The following is a 15,712-nucleotide window of genomic DNA, read 5'->3' as shown; positions in this document are numbered from 1 at the left end:
ATTTCATAAAATTCTATAAAGTCTATAAAGTCTAGCCAGCCTTATCAAAAGAGAAAGAGAGAGAGAGAGAGAGAGAAAGGCACAAATAAGTAAAAGTAATGAATGAGAGAAGAGAGGTCACAGCCAAAACAGAAATAAAAACTATCACAAGAGAATACTGTGAAAAATCATATTTCAAAACAGCTGAGCAATCTGGAAGAAATGCAAAATTACTAGAAACTTACAAACTACCAAAACTAAAACTGGAAGAAGAAAAATTTGAACAGTCCCATAACCAGCAAAGAAATTGAATCAGTAATCACACTTGATTCCAAAACCAAAGACTCCACTAAAAACAAGAATCACAAATCAATATCACTGATGCAAAAAACGGATGCAAAAATTCTCAACAAGATGCTAGCAAATGGAATCCAAATGTACATTAAAAGAATTATTCACCCCAGTCAAGTGGGATTTATTCCTTGGCCTGTAGGGGTGATTCGATATTCACAAATTAATTAATGTGATATACTACAATAATAAAAGAAAGGATATGAACTACAGTATCCTCTCAATAGATACAGAAAAAGCATTTCTTAAACATTCCATCCATTTTTAGATAAAAACCCTCAACAAAGTAAGGATAGAGGGAATATATCATAAAATCATAATATATATATATATATATATATATATATATATATATATATATTTTTTTTTTTTTTTCCTCTATGATCAGAAAGAAGATGGGTATGTCCCCTCTCACAATTATTATTTAACATAGTACTGGAAGACCTAGGCTCACCAAATAGGCAACAAAAAGACAAAAAAGAGGCATCCAAAATGTCAAGGAAGAAGTCAAACATTAACTGCCTGTAGATGACATGATGCTCTAGGTAGAAAACCTGAAACACACACACACACACACAAAATGCTAGAACTAATACATGAATTCAACAGTCATAGGATATAAAATCAACATACATAAACCTGTTGCATTTCTATGCACCAATAATGAACCAGCACAAAGAAAAATCAAAGAATTGACCCCACTAATCTTTGCACCAAAACCCATAAGATACTTAGGAATAAACCTACCCAAAGAGGTAAAAGATGTGCACTTTGAGACTGCACTTTGAGACTTATGAAAGAAATTGAATAGGACACAAAGAAATTGAATAGGACACAAAGAAATGGAAAAACATTCCATGCTTATGGATTGAAAGAACAAGCATTTTTAAAATACCTGTACTAAAAAAGGCAATCTACACATTTAATGCAATTCTTATCAAAATACCAACAGCATTTTTCACAGAGCTAGAATTTCCCTAAAATTGGTATGGAACCACAGAAGATCCCAAATAGCCAAAGCAATGTTGAAAAAGAGAAACCAAGCTGGAGGCACCATGATTCCAGACTTCGAGGTATATCACAAAGCTATAGTCATCAAGACAATATGGTAGTGATACAAACAGACACATAGATCAATGGAATAGAATAGAAAACCCAGAAATAGACTCAGAACATTATAGTCATTTAATCTTTAAGAAAGCAGGAAAAATAAACCAATGGCAAAAAGAGACTATTCAACAAATGGTGCTGGGAAAACTGGACAGCAACATGCAGAAGAATGAACCTGGACCACTTCCTTACACCATACAGAAAAATAAATTAAAAATGGATGATGATGCATGGAGCACTGGGTGTGGTGCAAAAAAACAATGAATACTGTTATGCTGAAAATAAATAAAAAATTTTAAAAAAATTAAAAAAGGGATGATGACCTAAATTTGAGACAGAAAACCATAAAAATCCTAGAAGGGAACACAGGCAGCAACCTCTTTTTCCTGAGCCATAGCAATTTCTCAGTAGACAGATCTTTGGAGGCAAGGGAAACAAAAGGAAGTATGAACTATTGGTACTTCAGCAAGATAAAATGCTTTTGCACAACAAAGGAAACAATCTGAAAAACTAAAATATAGCCTTTGGAACAGGAGATGACATTTGCCAATGACATATCAGATAAAGAGGTAGTATTCAAAATCTATAGGTAACATATTTCTTTTTGAAATTCAGAAGAATTTTTAATTCACCCAGAAAGAACCAAAATGACTTTCCTCACCCACATCGAGGGTTTATGAGCATCTTCCCCTCTTATTCTTCCGCTAGTATTTCTGTGTATTTGTTTTTGTATTTTACTATATAAATCTTATTCTTGCGGTTCATTTTGCTTAGGTTTTTCTTTTTCTTTCTTGTATTTTACTTTAGTCTAATTTTTTTATTATGTTATGTTAGTCACCATACGATACATTAATTTTTGATGTAGTGTCCCATGATTCATTGCATATAACACCCAGTGCTCACAGTAATATGTGTCCTCCCTAATATCCATCTCCGGGTTCACCCATCACTCCAATCTCCTCCCCTCTAAAACCCTCAGTTTGATTTCAGGAGTCCATAGTCTCTCATGGTTCATCTTCCCTCTGATTTTCCCCACTTCATTCTTCCCTTTCCTCTACTAATGTCCTCCATACTATTCCTTATGTTCCACATATGAGTTTAACTATATAATAACTGTCTTTCTCTGCTTGAGTTGTTTCACTTAACATAATCTCCTTCAGTTCCATCCCTGTTGATGCAAATATTGGGTATTCATCCTTTCTGATGGCTGTGTAATATTCTATTGTATATAAGTACCACATCTTCTTTATCCATTCATCTGTTGAAGGGCATCTTGGCTCATTTAACAGTTTGGGTATTGTGGACATTGTTGCTATGAGCATTGGGGTGCAGGTGCCCCTTCTTTTCACTACATCTGTGACTTTGGGGGTAAATAACCAGTAGTAAAATTTCTGGGTTATAGGGTATTTCTATTTTTAACTTTCTGAGGAACCTCCACACTGTTTTCCAAAGTGGTGTACAAATAACATATTTCACTCACCACCCAAATAATCCAGTTAAGAAACGGGCAGAAAACATTAACTGACATTTTTCTGAAGAAGATATCCAGATGCCTGACAAACATGAAAAGTTACTCAACATGACTCATCAGGAGGGAAATACAAATTAAAACTACATGGAGATATCACCCCACACCTTTCAGAATGGCTAAAAAAACAACAATACAAGAAACAACAGATACTGGAAAGGGTGAGGGAAAGGGGAAACCTGCTACACTAGTGATGGGAATGCAAACTGGTGAAGCCACTCTGGAAAGGAGTATGGAGCTTCTTGTATAAGTTAAGAATTTAAGAAACCTATGATATAGCAATTTTATTACTAGGTATTTACTCAAAGAATACTAAAATATAGATTTGAAAGGGTAGATCCATCCATTTTTTATAGAAACATATCAACTAAAGGTAAACCATGGAAAGAGCCTGAGTGTCCATTGACTGATGAATGTATAAAGAATAGATGATGTATATATCACAATGGAATATTACTTAACCATTAAAAGAATGAAATATTGCCATTTTCAATAACATGGATGGAGCAATAGTGTATTATGCTAAGTGAAATGCCAGTCATAGGAAAACAGATACCATATGATTTCATTCATATCCAGAATTTAAGAAACAATACAAATGAACATATGGGAACATATGGGAAGGCCAAGAAGAGGGAAGGAAGCAAACCATAAAAGGATCTTAGCTATCAAGAACAGAGTTGATGGAGGTACTTTTGAAGGGGATTGGCTAAACAGGTAATAGATATTAAGAAGGGCAATTGTTGCACTGAATATTGAGTGTTAGATAGATGTGATGAATCACTAAATTCTATACCTGAAACCAAATGAATTTTACCATATATGTTAACTAACTATAATTTAAATAAAAATTGAAAACCTTCCTTTTTACCTTCCTCAAGACCAAAAGCTTCTGCACAGCGAAGGAAACAGTCAAAAAAAAAAAAAAAAGAGGCAACCCACGGAATGGGAGAAGATATTTGCAAATGACACTACAGACAAAGGGCTGATATCCAAGATATATAAAGAACTCAAACTCAACACACACAAAAAAATAATCACATCAAAAAATGGGCAGAAGACATGAACAGACACTTCTCCAAAGAGGACATACACATGGCCAACGGACATATGAAAAAATGTTCAGCATCATTAGCCATCAGGGAGATTCAAATCAAAACCACATTGAGATACCACCTTACACCAGTGAGAATGGCCAACATTAACAAGGCAGTAACCAACATGTGTTAGAGAGGATGTGGAGAAAGGGGAACCCACTTACACTGTTGGTGGGAATGCAAGTTGGTGCAGCCACTTTGGAAAACAGTATGGAGATTCCTTAAGAAGTTAAAAATAGAGCTACCCTATGACCCTACAATTGCACTACTGGGTATTTACCCCAAACATACTGATGTAATGAAAAGAAGGGCCATCTGTACCCCAATGTTCTGAGCAGCAATGGCTACAGTTGCCAAACTGTGGAAAGAGCCAAGATGCCCTTCAACAGATGAACGGATCAAGAAGATATGGTGCATATATGTATTGGAATATTATGCTTCCATCAGAAAGGATGAATGCCCAACATTCGAATCAACATGGATGGGACTGGAGGAGACTATGCTGAGTGAAATTAGTCAAGCAGAGGGATTCAATTATCATATGGTTTAACTTACTTTTGGAGCATAAGGAATAACATGGATGACATTAAGAGAAGGAAAGGAAAAGTGAATTGGGGGAAATTGAAAGGGGAGACAAAGCATGAGAGACTGTGGACTCTGACAAACAAACTGAGTGTTTTGAAGGGGAGGGAGGTGCGGGGTTAGATGAGTCTGGTGGTGGGTGTTAAGGATGGCACATATTGCATGGAGCACTGGGTGTTGTGCATAAACAATAAATCTTGGAACACTGAAAAAATAAAATAAAAATTAAAAAAAGAGGAAATAAAAATAATAAAACTGAAGTTACTTTAAAATAATGATGAATATCTAACATTTACATTGACATGGATAGGACTGGAGGGTATTATGCTAAATGAATGAAATAAGTGAGGCAGAGAAAGAAACTCATCATAGGGTTTTACTCATATGAGAAATACAATAAAATAGCCCAGGGGATCATAGAGGAAGGGAGGAAAAATTTAATGGGAAGAAATCAGAAGGGTGACAAACCATTAGAGACTCTTGGCTCTGGGAAACAAACTGAGGGTTGTGGAAGGGGGGGGCTGGGACAATGGGGTAACTGGGTGTTGGGCATTAAGGAGGGCACATGACTTGATGAGCACTGGGGTGTTATAGGCAACTGATGAAACATTGAACACTACATCTGAAAATAATGATGTACTCTATGTTGGCTAATTGAATTTAAATTTAAAAAAAACACATTTAATGGTAAGACTGAATGCTTTTCCACTAATATCCAAAACAAAACAGTAATGTCCACTCTAACCATGATTATTTGCAACTGTACTGAAGGTTTTTGCCAGGGAAATTGTGTGAGAATTAACAAGCATCCATATTGGAAAAGAAGAATACAAATATTTACATCTTCAGATTACATTATCATATTTAGAATATCCTAAAGAATTAATAAAACAATGATTAGAACTAATAAATGAGTTTAGCAAGGTTAAAGAACTTAAGAAAAATATACAAATATTTGTTGTATTTCTTTTTTTTCAATTAAATTTATTTCTTTTCAGCATGACAGTATTCACTATTTTTTCACCACACCCAGTGCTCCATGAAATCCATGCCCTCTATAATACCCACCACCTGGTACCCCAACCTCCCACCCGCCCACCATTTCAACCCCCTCAGATTGTTTTTCAGAGTTCATAGTCTCTCATGATTCACCTCCCCTTCCAATTTCCCCCAAATCCCTTCTCCTCTCTAACTCCCCAAGTCCTCCATGCTATTTGTTATGCTCCACAAATAAGTGAAACCATATGATAATTGAACAAATAGCATGGAGGACATGGGGAGTTAGGGAGGAGAAGGGATTTGGGGGAAATTGGAAGGGGAGGTGAATCATGAGAGACTATGGACTCTGAAAAACAATCTGAGGCGTTTGAAGTGGCGGGGGGTGGGAGGTTGGCGTACCAGGTGGTGGGTATTATAGAGGGCATGGATTGCATGGAGCACTGGGTGTGATGAAAAAATAATGAATACTGTTATGCTGAAAATAAATAAATTAATATTAAAAAAAAAAAGAAATACAGAGGGGTTGATATGTTCTAAGCAAAGTTCTTCCCAGATGGGCTAGGAACTAACTCACAGAAAGGTGAGAATGCTCAACTTAGGTCTTTATGAAGTATACATTCTTGGACTTTCTGGCCATGCTATGTCCTCTCTGCTTGCCCATATTTTCAACTCTCAGAGAACTGGGCCATATAATTCTCTACGAGTGAGATTGCCCTTGTTCCCCCAACAACTAGTAGACCAGTATCTACAGCACACACATACTCATTACAACTCAGCCTTGGGAAACAAATGCTTCCAGGCAAATACAGGAGTCTCAAACCAACATTAGTCTCCTAAATCAAATAGTTAGAGCCAGTGTGCTTATCTTCCTTATACAGTGCTATTTTTTAAGGATAGTAATTTTCAGGTGGCTCTGAGGATAAGTCCCCAAAAGCAGTTTTGGTAAATGGCAATCTTGTTGAAATAAGTTCCTTCCCTTCCAAGTTGATCTCTTGGAAGGCAACAAGATTCATTTAGACATATCACTGCTGGGCTGTTCATTTAAACCCCAGCCTGCAATATTTATGTACATGGTTTGTAATGCTTCCAAGATAATGCTGTAAGAAACAGCCAGACCTTCATTAACCAGAGTCAATCTTCATTGAGACCTCAACCAGAACTTGCATTTGACTTTAGGAAGAAGATTGGGGGGGGGTCCTTAAAAATCTATGTAGATATCTGGGCTTTATTTCATGAAACAAATTCAAACACAAACAATAAAATAACAATAAAAATCCTCACTGAACAAAACAAACAAAAAGAGCAATAAGATATCACCTTACACCTGTCAGAATGGCTAAAATAAAAAAGACAAGACGTAACAAGTGTTGTGGTGAAAAGGAACCCTCATAGACTATTGGTGAGAATGTAAACTGGTAGAGTCAGTTTAGTATGGAGGTTTTTTTTAAAAAAATAGAAATACTATATGATTCAATAATTCTGTTATTTGGAATTTACTCACAGAAAATAAAAACACTAATTTGAAAAGATATATGCACCTCTGTGTTTATTGCAACATTATTTACAGAAGTCAAAATATGGAAGCAACCTAGATGTCAATAGACAAATGGATAAGGAATGTGTAGTGTATACATACAATGGAATATTACACAGCCATAATAGAGGATAAAATCATGCCATTTGTCCCTGCCCCTCCACTGTTTGTGCTTTCTCTGTCACTCTTTCATAAATAAGTAAATAAATGAACAAACAAGAAAATAAATGATAAAGACAAACACCATGTGATTGCACTCATATGTGGGGCCTAAAAAATGAATAAATAAAAGGTAGAAACAGACCTATAAATGCAAAGAACAAACTGATGGGGAGGAGAGTGGGACGATGGGCAAAGTATGTGAGGAGAAGTGAGAGATACAGGCTTCCACTTAGAGAATAAAAGAGGAAAAAAGACAAAGCAAAAAGAATATAGTCAATGGTATTATAATAATGATATAATGGTAGCTACACATGTGGTGAACATAACATAATCTATAAACTTGTCAAATCACTATGTGATGTACCTGAAACTAATGTAACATCGTGTGTCAGCTATACTGAAAAAAAAACCAAAAGAACAAATAAAAAAGTTTCCAAAGGGTGACCAGGAGCTAATATTCAACCGTAAGAGATAATCAGACATAATGGAAAGAGTAATTGATCTGTGTGCAAGTTCCAACTTGAACTTCCTAACTGTAAAAAAAAAAAAAATAGAAAAACAAACCTTCTGATTTTCAGTTTCTCCTTCTGTAAAATGAGAATAGTGATAGCTATCTCATGAGATAGACATGGGATTCAATTATAGAATGTGTGTTGAGTTCTTGTGAATTGTATCTGGCAAATATGATTGGCTTATAGAATGTCACTTTCCCCTTTACCATTTTTTAGATTCCTGTAAGAAGACAGGCATTGTCTCCAGCCTTATTATCATCAGTCCAGAATTTTTCTTTGCAATTGTAGAACCCAGAACACTCTCTCTCTCCACACACACAAACTCTGTTCTCTGGAATAAAGGCACTACTGAGGTATCTCCAGTGCAATGTAGTCCATTGCTAGGATCACCAAGAGAAAGAGTTACTTACCTTCGACCACAAACTTCACAGTGTTGCTGCGCTGCTCAGAGCCTACCCGGGCCTTGGCAGTACAGAAATAGGAGCCTGAGTCAGCCACCATGGCAGGCTTGAAGAGTAAGGTACTCAAGACTGCTACTTTGATGGGTTCTGGATTGTTGGTCTGTTCCTTGTACCAAGCATAATTGATGGGAGGAGAGCCCCAAGCCTGGCATTGAAGGCTAATACTCATTCCCTGGGGCACTGTGAAGCCATAGCCACTGTCAGTCGTCACTGTGGGCTTGGAAACAGAGACTGCAAAGGAAAAACAAGAAACGAGGCTCTGGAAAGTTATAAGGATATGTGAAGACAAGGGTGAGTCATCCTTGCTGGGTATAGGGGTAATTGTATATCTGCAAAGTGAACTAAAAGGAGCTCCTAACTTGGAACGGGGTAAGAAATAGGATAATGTAAATAAAAATAGTTTTGTTTGGAAGGTTAGATATTGTTTTGTGTTATATATGGTTTTGAAATATTTGGAGTTAAAAATCTACTGATTTTTTTTTTAATATAGAGGGATTTTTTTAGGCTTTAGTAGATAGAGTTTTTGGATTATCTGCAGTTTGGATTACCAAGACCAGGTTTTCATAAAATTGTCAAGTCAGCAAAATGTATCTTGGCTAATCTCAATAACCCTTTCCCCAGAACTTCTATCTTAGCATCTATTTACTCTCCAATATCCTGATCAGATAGATTGACTCACTTTTATGAGTTTTAAAATACAGAGCCCAAGGAGAGCAACCAGGGTGTGGATGCTAGAATTTCAGGGATGCTTGAAGGGGTAGAGATTTGAAAACCAGAAATCCTTCCCAACACTTCTTAAATTATACTATGAGAGTGATGACCCTGAGGATCCTCTGCCTGTCCACTTTCTCTGATTAGCACATACGACTGAAGAAAGAATGTGTACAAGTAAACAAAATTCTCTGGGTTTCTAAAGCTTTTCTAGTATTATAGACCTCTATTTGGTCTTTGTCTATCAGTGCTTTCCTATCATCACAGTCACTCACATTTCTGGACACGGAGCTCAATGATCTTATCTCTCACCACTTGGTTGCCATTAGGGGTCTGCCAAGTGACTTCACATGTGTAGTGGCTCCGGTCATCCATCTCCAGGGTATTCAGCTGGAGGGATACATCTCCTGGAATCTTGTGGTTCACTTGCAGGCGACCCCGGTATTTTGCTTGCTGGATATGGTCTCCAGAGGAATCATGTAGGAAGATGGTGACTGGATCCAAGCCATGATGTACCAGCCACTTTACCAAGACTTGAGTGTAGCCTTGCAAAGGACCATAGGTGCAGGGAATATTCACATCCCCTTTCCAAGGTCCTGTCACACTCTCAGGTGCTTCCAGGATGGGGTGGCCTGAAAAGGAAGAAGAAAATGGACATAGATGGCATACCCATCTGGGAGCTAGGATGGCAGTGGTAGATCTCAAAAGACTTCTGAAAAACACCTCTAAAATTTCCTTCCAGCCTACTTTCAGATTCCATGTGCTCTTTTATTCTCTGCCTGCCTTCCCATAAAGCAGAAACACATGCTCAGAAGAAAAACTCTGAACACTGTTTGGCTCTTGTCAGTTTCAAGTTCCTTTCCTGTCACTGCCTTGCTGTGAGATGACCCTGGATAAGCCACTTTGTACCACAAGGACCCATGTTCTTCATATATAATGTAGAGAGTTTGAATGGAATGATGTCTAAAGATTCTTTAAGCTCTGAAGCTCTGTAAGTCTCTGAAAAAGAACCTATTTCAATATTTTCCAAAAGAAGTGTAGGAACAAATGCTGAACAGTTGTGTCTGGTCCATTTTATTATGTAATTATATACCTGGAGAAATGTTTGTGCTGCAGGGCTAGGAACGAAAGGGCCATATTCCCTGCTTATTCCCCATTGTTCCTCAGAAAAACTCAGTATTTGGGTCCCTGACCCTAAGCTTTTCTCTGGAAGGGAGGCTGGACGCATACAGGGCAATTCTGAGGGTGGAAACTTGTGTGAAATGTACTTGTGTTTTACAAAATCATTAGTTATTGCTAAGTTTGAAATTCTCACTTTGTAAGCCTAACCTTTTTTCCCCCCTGATTTCTCTTTATTTACCTTTTGGTTTCTCTTAGATTTCACCAAAGGTACACTGGAAAATTTTATTTTGAGGAGGAACAGAGAGGGAAATGTCAGGAAAGGAAAAGGGTATGAATAAATCCTAAAGCTGGCTGTGGTAGAAATGGTAGTAGGACCAAAAGGAGATTCTTCCTTGGTGTGTGGGGGACCTTCATCTCAGGTCATGATCCTGGGGTCCTAGGATTGAACCCTGCATCGGGGTCCCTGCTCATGAGGAGTGTTCTTCTCCCTCTCCCTCTGCTCTTCTCCCTGCTCATGCTCTCTCTTTCTATCTTTGAAAAAAAAAAGTAAAAAAAGAAATTTTCATTCATAAGCTCTTATTTTGAGGATTTTGTGTTTTATTTAACTCCAACCAGGAGTGAGGTATTATATGTAGACAATTAATTTATCTCTGTCCTAGAAGAAGGAGGTTCAAAATATGAAATATTGGGGCACCTGGGTGGCTCAGTATGTTAAGCCTCTGCCTTTGGCTCAGGTCATGATCTCAGGGTCCTGGGATTGAGGCCCACATCGGGCTCTTTACTCAATGGGGAGCCTGCTTTCCCCTGTCTCTCTGCCTGCCTCTCTGCCTACTTGTGATCTCTCTTTCTCTCTCTCTCTGTCGAATAAATAAATAAAATCTTTAAAAAATGTGAAACATTACTGAATAAATGCCTGTTATGTAGCCCAGGATTCTCAGGCTTCAGTCAAACAGATGGTAGGGTAGAGGCACGCCTTCTGTCTACCAGAATTTATTGCCATGTACCAAGTACCAGGCCTATAGCTTTTGCTCACCAGAGATTCTTACAACATCACTAGCATATTTTGACCAAGATAAAAGCCTTGAATAGAAATTAATAAATAAACATGAGTCCATGTTGCTAAATCAACCACATAGTCTCTGGAGGGTTTCAGATTGGGCAGGAAGCAGAACTCAGACCCATGAATGGGAGTGCATTAGGTCTGATTTTGGTTTGTCCTAACAGTGAACTTTGTAATTAATCAGAGTTTTTTATTTTTTTTTTAATTTATTTTCAGCATAACAGTATTCATTGTTTTTGCACCACACCCAGTGCTCCATGCAATCTGTGCCCTCTCCAATACCCACCACCTGGTTCCCCCAACCTCCCATCCCCTGCCCCTTCAAAACCCTCATATTGTTTTTCAGAGTCCATAGTCTCTCATGGTTCACCTCCCCTTCCAATTTCCCTCAACTCCCTTCTACCCTTTGACTCCCCTTGTCCTCAGAGTTTTTTATTCATGAACTAAGCAGTCTGGGAGAAGTTCTGATCTTTGTTTGGGTCTTGGACAACATTACTCTTTAAGGTCCCTTCAATCCTAGATTGTTCAATGCTAATAGCGTATAATGGAGATGAAAGTTAAATAATTACATTTTCTATCTGGTGGTGAACTTTCACCAGATGGTGGTGTTTCACTGTGCTATTGCTATTTCAGGCCTCCATATGCATGCAGATGCAGCTTATAATCATCATGAACATGCATGTGTCACTTAAAGCACACATGTATCAGCCTTAAGCCCCATGAAAACCATCTGAGTCTTCCAGTTTAATGCAATCTTTACCATTATTTTTTTTCCAGCTATCACAAATCTTCCACTCATCCTCTGAAAAGCATTCTTTCACTTTTTTCTGACAACAAAGCAACATTCTGCTCTTGGGACATCTGGAACAGCTGAAAATGACTTTGTCTATGCATATGTATGTCTTTCCTCTGAACTTGGAGGGAATGCAAGGCTTGGTTTGCATTACCCTCTCTGGGAACTTCCTGGGGACTCTCACATAGCCCACTCTGGTCTGTCAATTATAAGAACAGCCAGTCTCAATTTCTCAATCTTGAAACTCACTTCTAAAAGTAGGTCAGGCTTGACTCCTACATTCCAGAATAGGGTCATGGAGCAGAGTTAATCAGACTTCTAAGAATTACATGTCTTTCCTCTGTTTACTTCTCCCCTCCTTCCTTTGCCTTTCCTTCCTTCAACTCATCTTTCCATCTGGCTTCTATACTTCCTCCTTCTTTTATTGTCTCCTCTTTATCCTCCTGCTTCATTAGTATTACAGAGACAGTATATGGTAGGCACAGGGCATCACACAAATAAAAAAAAAAGACATTGTACGTCATGTCCTCTGATCTCCAAAGTGAAGGTAACCTGAATAGAATTGACTTACACCTTTCTACTATCTTTTGGTTCTCAGAAATCCTAGAGAAACACTGAATAGAAGCACCTAGTGAGGTCAGAAGAATAGTGAAGGAGCACATGGTGTAGTAGTCCAAGGTCTGTCTTAACATGTGACCCATGTCCCCATGTCTCTATGTGACCCTGAGTAAATTGCTAAACCTGTCTGAGCTTCATGTCATTATCAATAAAATGGAGGCTAATAATATACCTTCCATGGAGGGTTATGTTGAAGAGCAAATGAGATTATAGGTGTGAAAGCACCTAGAATAATGGCCGGTATTCAGTAGGTGCTGGATAGATTAGCTTTATAAAATATTTGTAATGTTGGGGCGCCTGGGTGGCTCAGTGGGTTAAGCCGCTGCCTTTGGCTCAGGTCATGATCTCAGGGTCCTGGGATAGAGTCCTGCATCGGGCTCTCTGCTCAGCAGGGAGCCTGCTTCCTTCTCTCTCTCTCTCTGCCTGCCTCTCAGTGTACTTGTAATTTCTCTCTGTCAAATAAATAAATAAAATCTTAAAAAAATATTTGTAATGTTTATAAAATAAAAATGTTTGGGATTTATTTTACTATGATCATTTAAACATGTGCTTTGACAGACTAGCTGTTTCTGCCCCCTTCACTTTTAAAAGTAAAGCTACAGTCCTACAGAGATGTTCAGCTGGCACAACTGTTTGAGGCCAGCAAATTGATTCCCTCACTGTAAAAATAGAATGGAGACACTGAGATCCAGGGAGTGGGAATGTGTTATTGGTCATTCAGTATGTCCTGAGCTTCAGGTCTACAGTGTTAAACACTCCACATAAAATAAAGACCTGTTTCCAGGGCTAGAGGCTCTCACAGGCTGAGGATGGAATGATATACATGAGAGCACTCACATGTACACACACATAATTTAACTTTCACATGTATATCATGTTCCCCTGAGCCCTAGTCCTGCCTCTGTAAGTATAAGCTCAAACCAACAGATTTGGAGAAGGTAGAAAAGGACCCTCTAAAACATGTTAGAGAATGTAAATATTGTATTTGCAAAATAACCTGTATTATTTAATAGTATTAACTCTGCCACTAATGCTCTGTGGCTGGAGGACATTCTTCTCCCTCTCAGGTGACTTATTTAGTATCCTTTTTAGCTTTGAGGCTCTAGAATTTGATTGGTCACAGAGCCCCAGGATAGAGTTAGCATAATTTGAGTCAGCTATGAAAAGATGTTCTTTCTGACACATAAGGGACACCAAGCTAACATATATCTGGCCTCTCCCTGTAAAGATATGAAATAAGTAGATATGTGGAATAACCCATTTGCTATATCTTGGATCTCACTTAGCAATTACTTAGACTTAGTTACCAAAAAGTCTATTTCAATTCTCAGGGATATAAAAGAGGATGGAGAAATACCTGAAGAAATAATGCTTCTATGGGATAGGGATAGTAAGACCTCTTTTTGGAGATATCTATCTATCTATCTATCTATCTATCTATATATATATAAAATCATCTATCTATCTATGTAGATTGTAATCTCCAGCATTAATTTCTCAGAAGCAGCCTGGCCGAACTGGGCTATATTCACAGGGAAATGAGTTACCCAAGGAGATGGTAAGAAGCAAATCCTGTGAAGACCAGTTGAAGGAGTTAGGGCTAGTTTATCTTGAAGAGGAGATGACAAGAGGACACGATGTCTGCCATTAGAACTCTAAAGGGCTGTCGCAGCATCGAGGGAGTAGATATGTTCTATGTATCTCTAAGAAAGAGAGCTGGGGCCTTAGGATGGAAGCCACAAGGAAGTGCATATAGTTCAACTCAAGGAAGAGCATCTTAACATTTGTAACTGCCCTGGACTAGACTGGATAGATTAGATAGTCTGCAAAAATCATCAACTCTCAGTCACTGGAAGTATGTGAACAGATATTTTGAGCAAAGTTCATAACAGCAAAGCATTGGGTCTAGGTTACTTTTAAGGTCCAATCTTGCTCTTAGACATTCTTTCTTTGAAGGTTATATATATTAACAGGGATCAAGACCTGGAGACAGAAGGGTTAAGGTAAAATGGTAGAATTTCAGGTGAAATAAGATGGAGGAAAGATTTGGGTGTCACTGGCAATCTTCTTAATGTCCCTGTGATATGACAAATACTAGAAAAATCATGTGATTGTTTTTCAAGAAAAGTTCTTTTTCAATTTCTATGGAAACTTACCTCCTGGCTTCTTCAGCAGGCTTCAACTACACAAAGCTGAGAGTCTGCAGCACTGTCTGAGAACATTTAACTATTCAACAGGAATAAGTTTTCCCCAGTAGCCATTCAATCCCAAACTCCCAGCTTGTTGCTGGTGTGAGCAGTAGTAAACAGGTCCCCATTTGCTTCCTTACCGTAGGTGACCACTGTTAGGTGGTCCAGAAGCAGGAGGCCCAATAAGAGCCCCATCACAGCCAGAGCCACTCTTATCCTTTCTTCTAGCCTCCTGCTGTTAAAAAGGCATGAACCTCTGATGGCTGCCAGGGTCTGTGCCTGCTCACTTCCCTTCCTTCTCTATATCTCTCACTTGGACTCCCAGCCCCATCTCACATTCTCCTTCCTTCCCTATTTCAGTCTAAATCATGTGAGTAACGCTCCCACCCCTGCCTGGGATTGGAGGTTTGGTGTGAATGAAGAAGTTCCTCTCCCTGCTAGGGTATTGACTTGACTTTCCATGGAGTCAGTAATGTTCTCTGGTCTTTGATCTCCCAGGCTGTGTTTATTTTCAGTTTCTTCCACAAAAATCAGAGGTTGGGGGAGTAACATTTGGGATGAATTTTATCCTTCCAGTATGGGGGTATTTTCCTTTCCAGTGGTCCTGGGGAGGAGAGATCAACATTGCTGACCTGTGCAATATTCATCAATCATACTGTTAACTCCTGCCTTATACACCTATGCAAATGAACAGAGTGTTGGGCGTGGGTGCCTGTGGGCTTCAGAGTATAAGAGATGAAGTGTTTGAAAGAACTTTCTACAAATAAAAGCTTAAATATTTCTCAAGCCAATGGATAAAGTTGTTATGGGGATATATACTCCCATATCTCATATACAGGAAGCTCTTTGAATCACTTTCTCCAATAGCTCCACCTCTTTGGTGGTAAGTGTTCTAATCAGTGCT

The 15,712-nt window shown here is 38.4% G+C and overlaps 1 protein-coding gene across 10 annotated transcripts in view; it reads right to left on the bottom strand.

The window, feature by feature from the left end:
* The window catches only part of VSIG4 (V-set and immunoglobulin domain containing 4), a 35,449-nt gene extending 20,269 nt beyond the window's left edge, over positions 1-15,180 (bottom strand). For 5 of the 10 annotated variants that reach the window (XM_082715916.1, XM_082715923.1, XM_082715925.1 and 2 more), the window contains exons 1-3: positions 14,949-15,141; positions 9,302-9,658; positions 8,265-8,546 (exon numbers count right to left, since the gene is read on the bottom strand). In XM_082715916.1, coding sequence (XP_082572042.1) covers positions 8,265-8,546; positions 9,302-9,658; positions 14,949-15,003 — 694 coding nt within the window. In that variant the 5' untranslated portion in view covers positions 15,004-15,141. Of the gene's footprint in view, positions 1-8,264; positions 8,547-9,301; positions 9,659-14,948 lie in introns of all 10 variants that reach the window. The other 5 variants (XM_082715918.1, XM_082715922.1, XM_082715924.1 and 2 more) reach the window with 2 other exon arrangements.
* Positions 15,181-15,712: the final 532 nt, after the last annotated feature.

This window comes from Mustela nivalis (assembly GCF_964662115.1).
Source record: "Mustela nivalis genome assembly, chromosome: X".
Taxonomy (NCBI): Eukaryota; Metazoa; Chordata; class Mammalia; order Carnivora; family Mustelidae; genus Mustela; species Mustela nivalis.
This window is presented reverse-complemented; position numbering and strand designations above follow the sequence as displayed.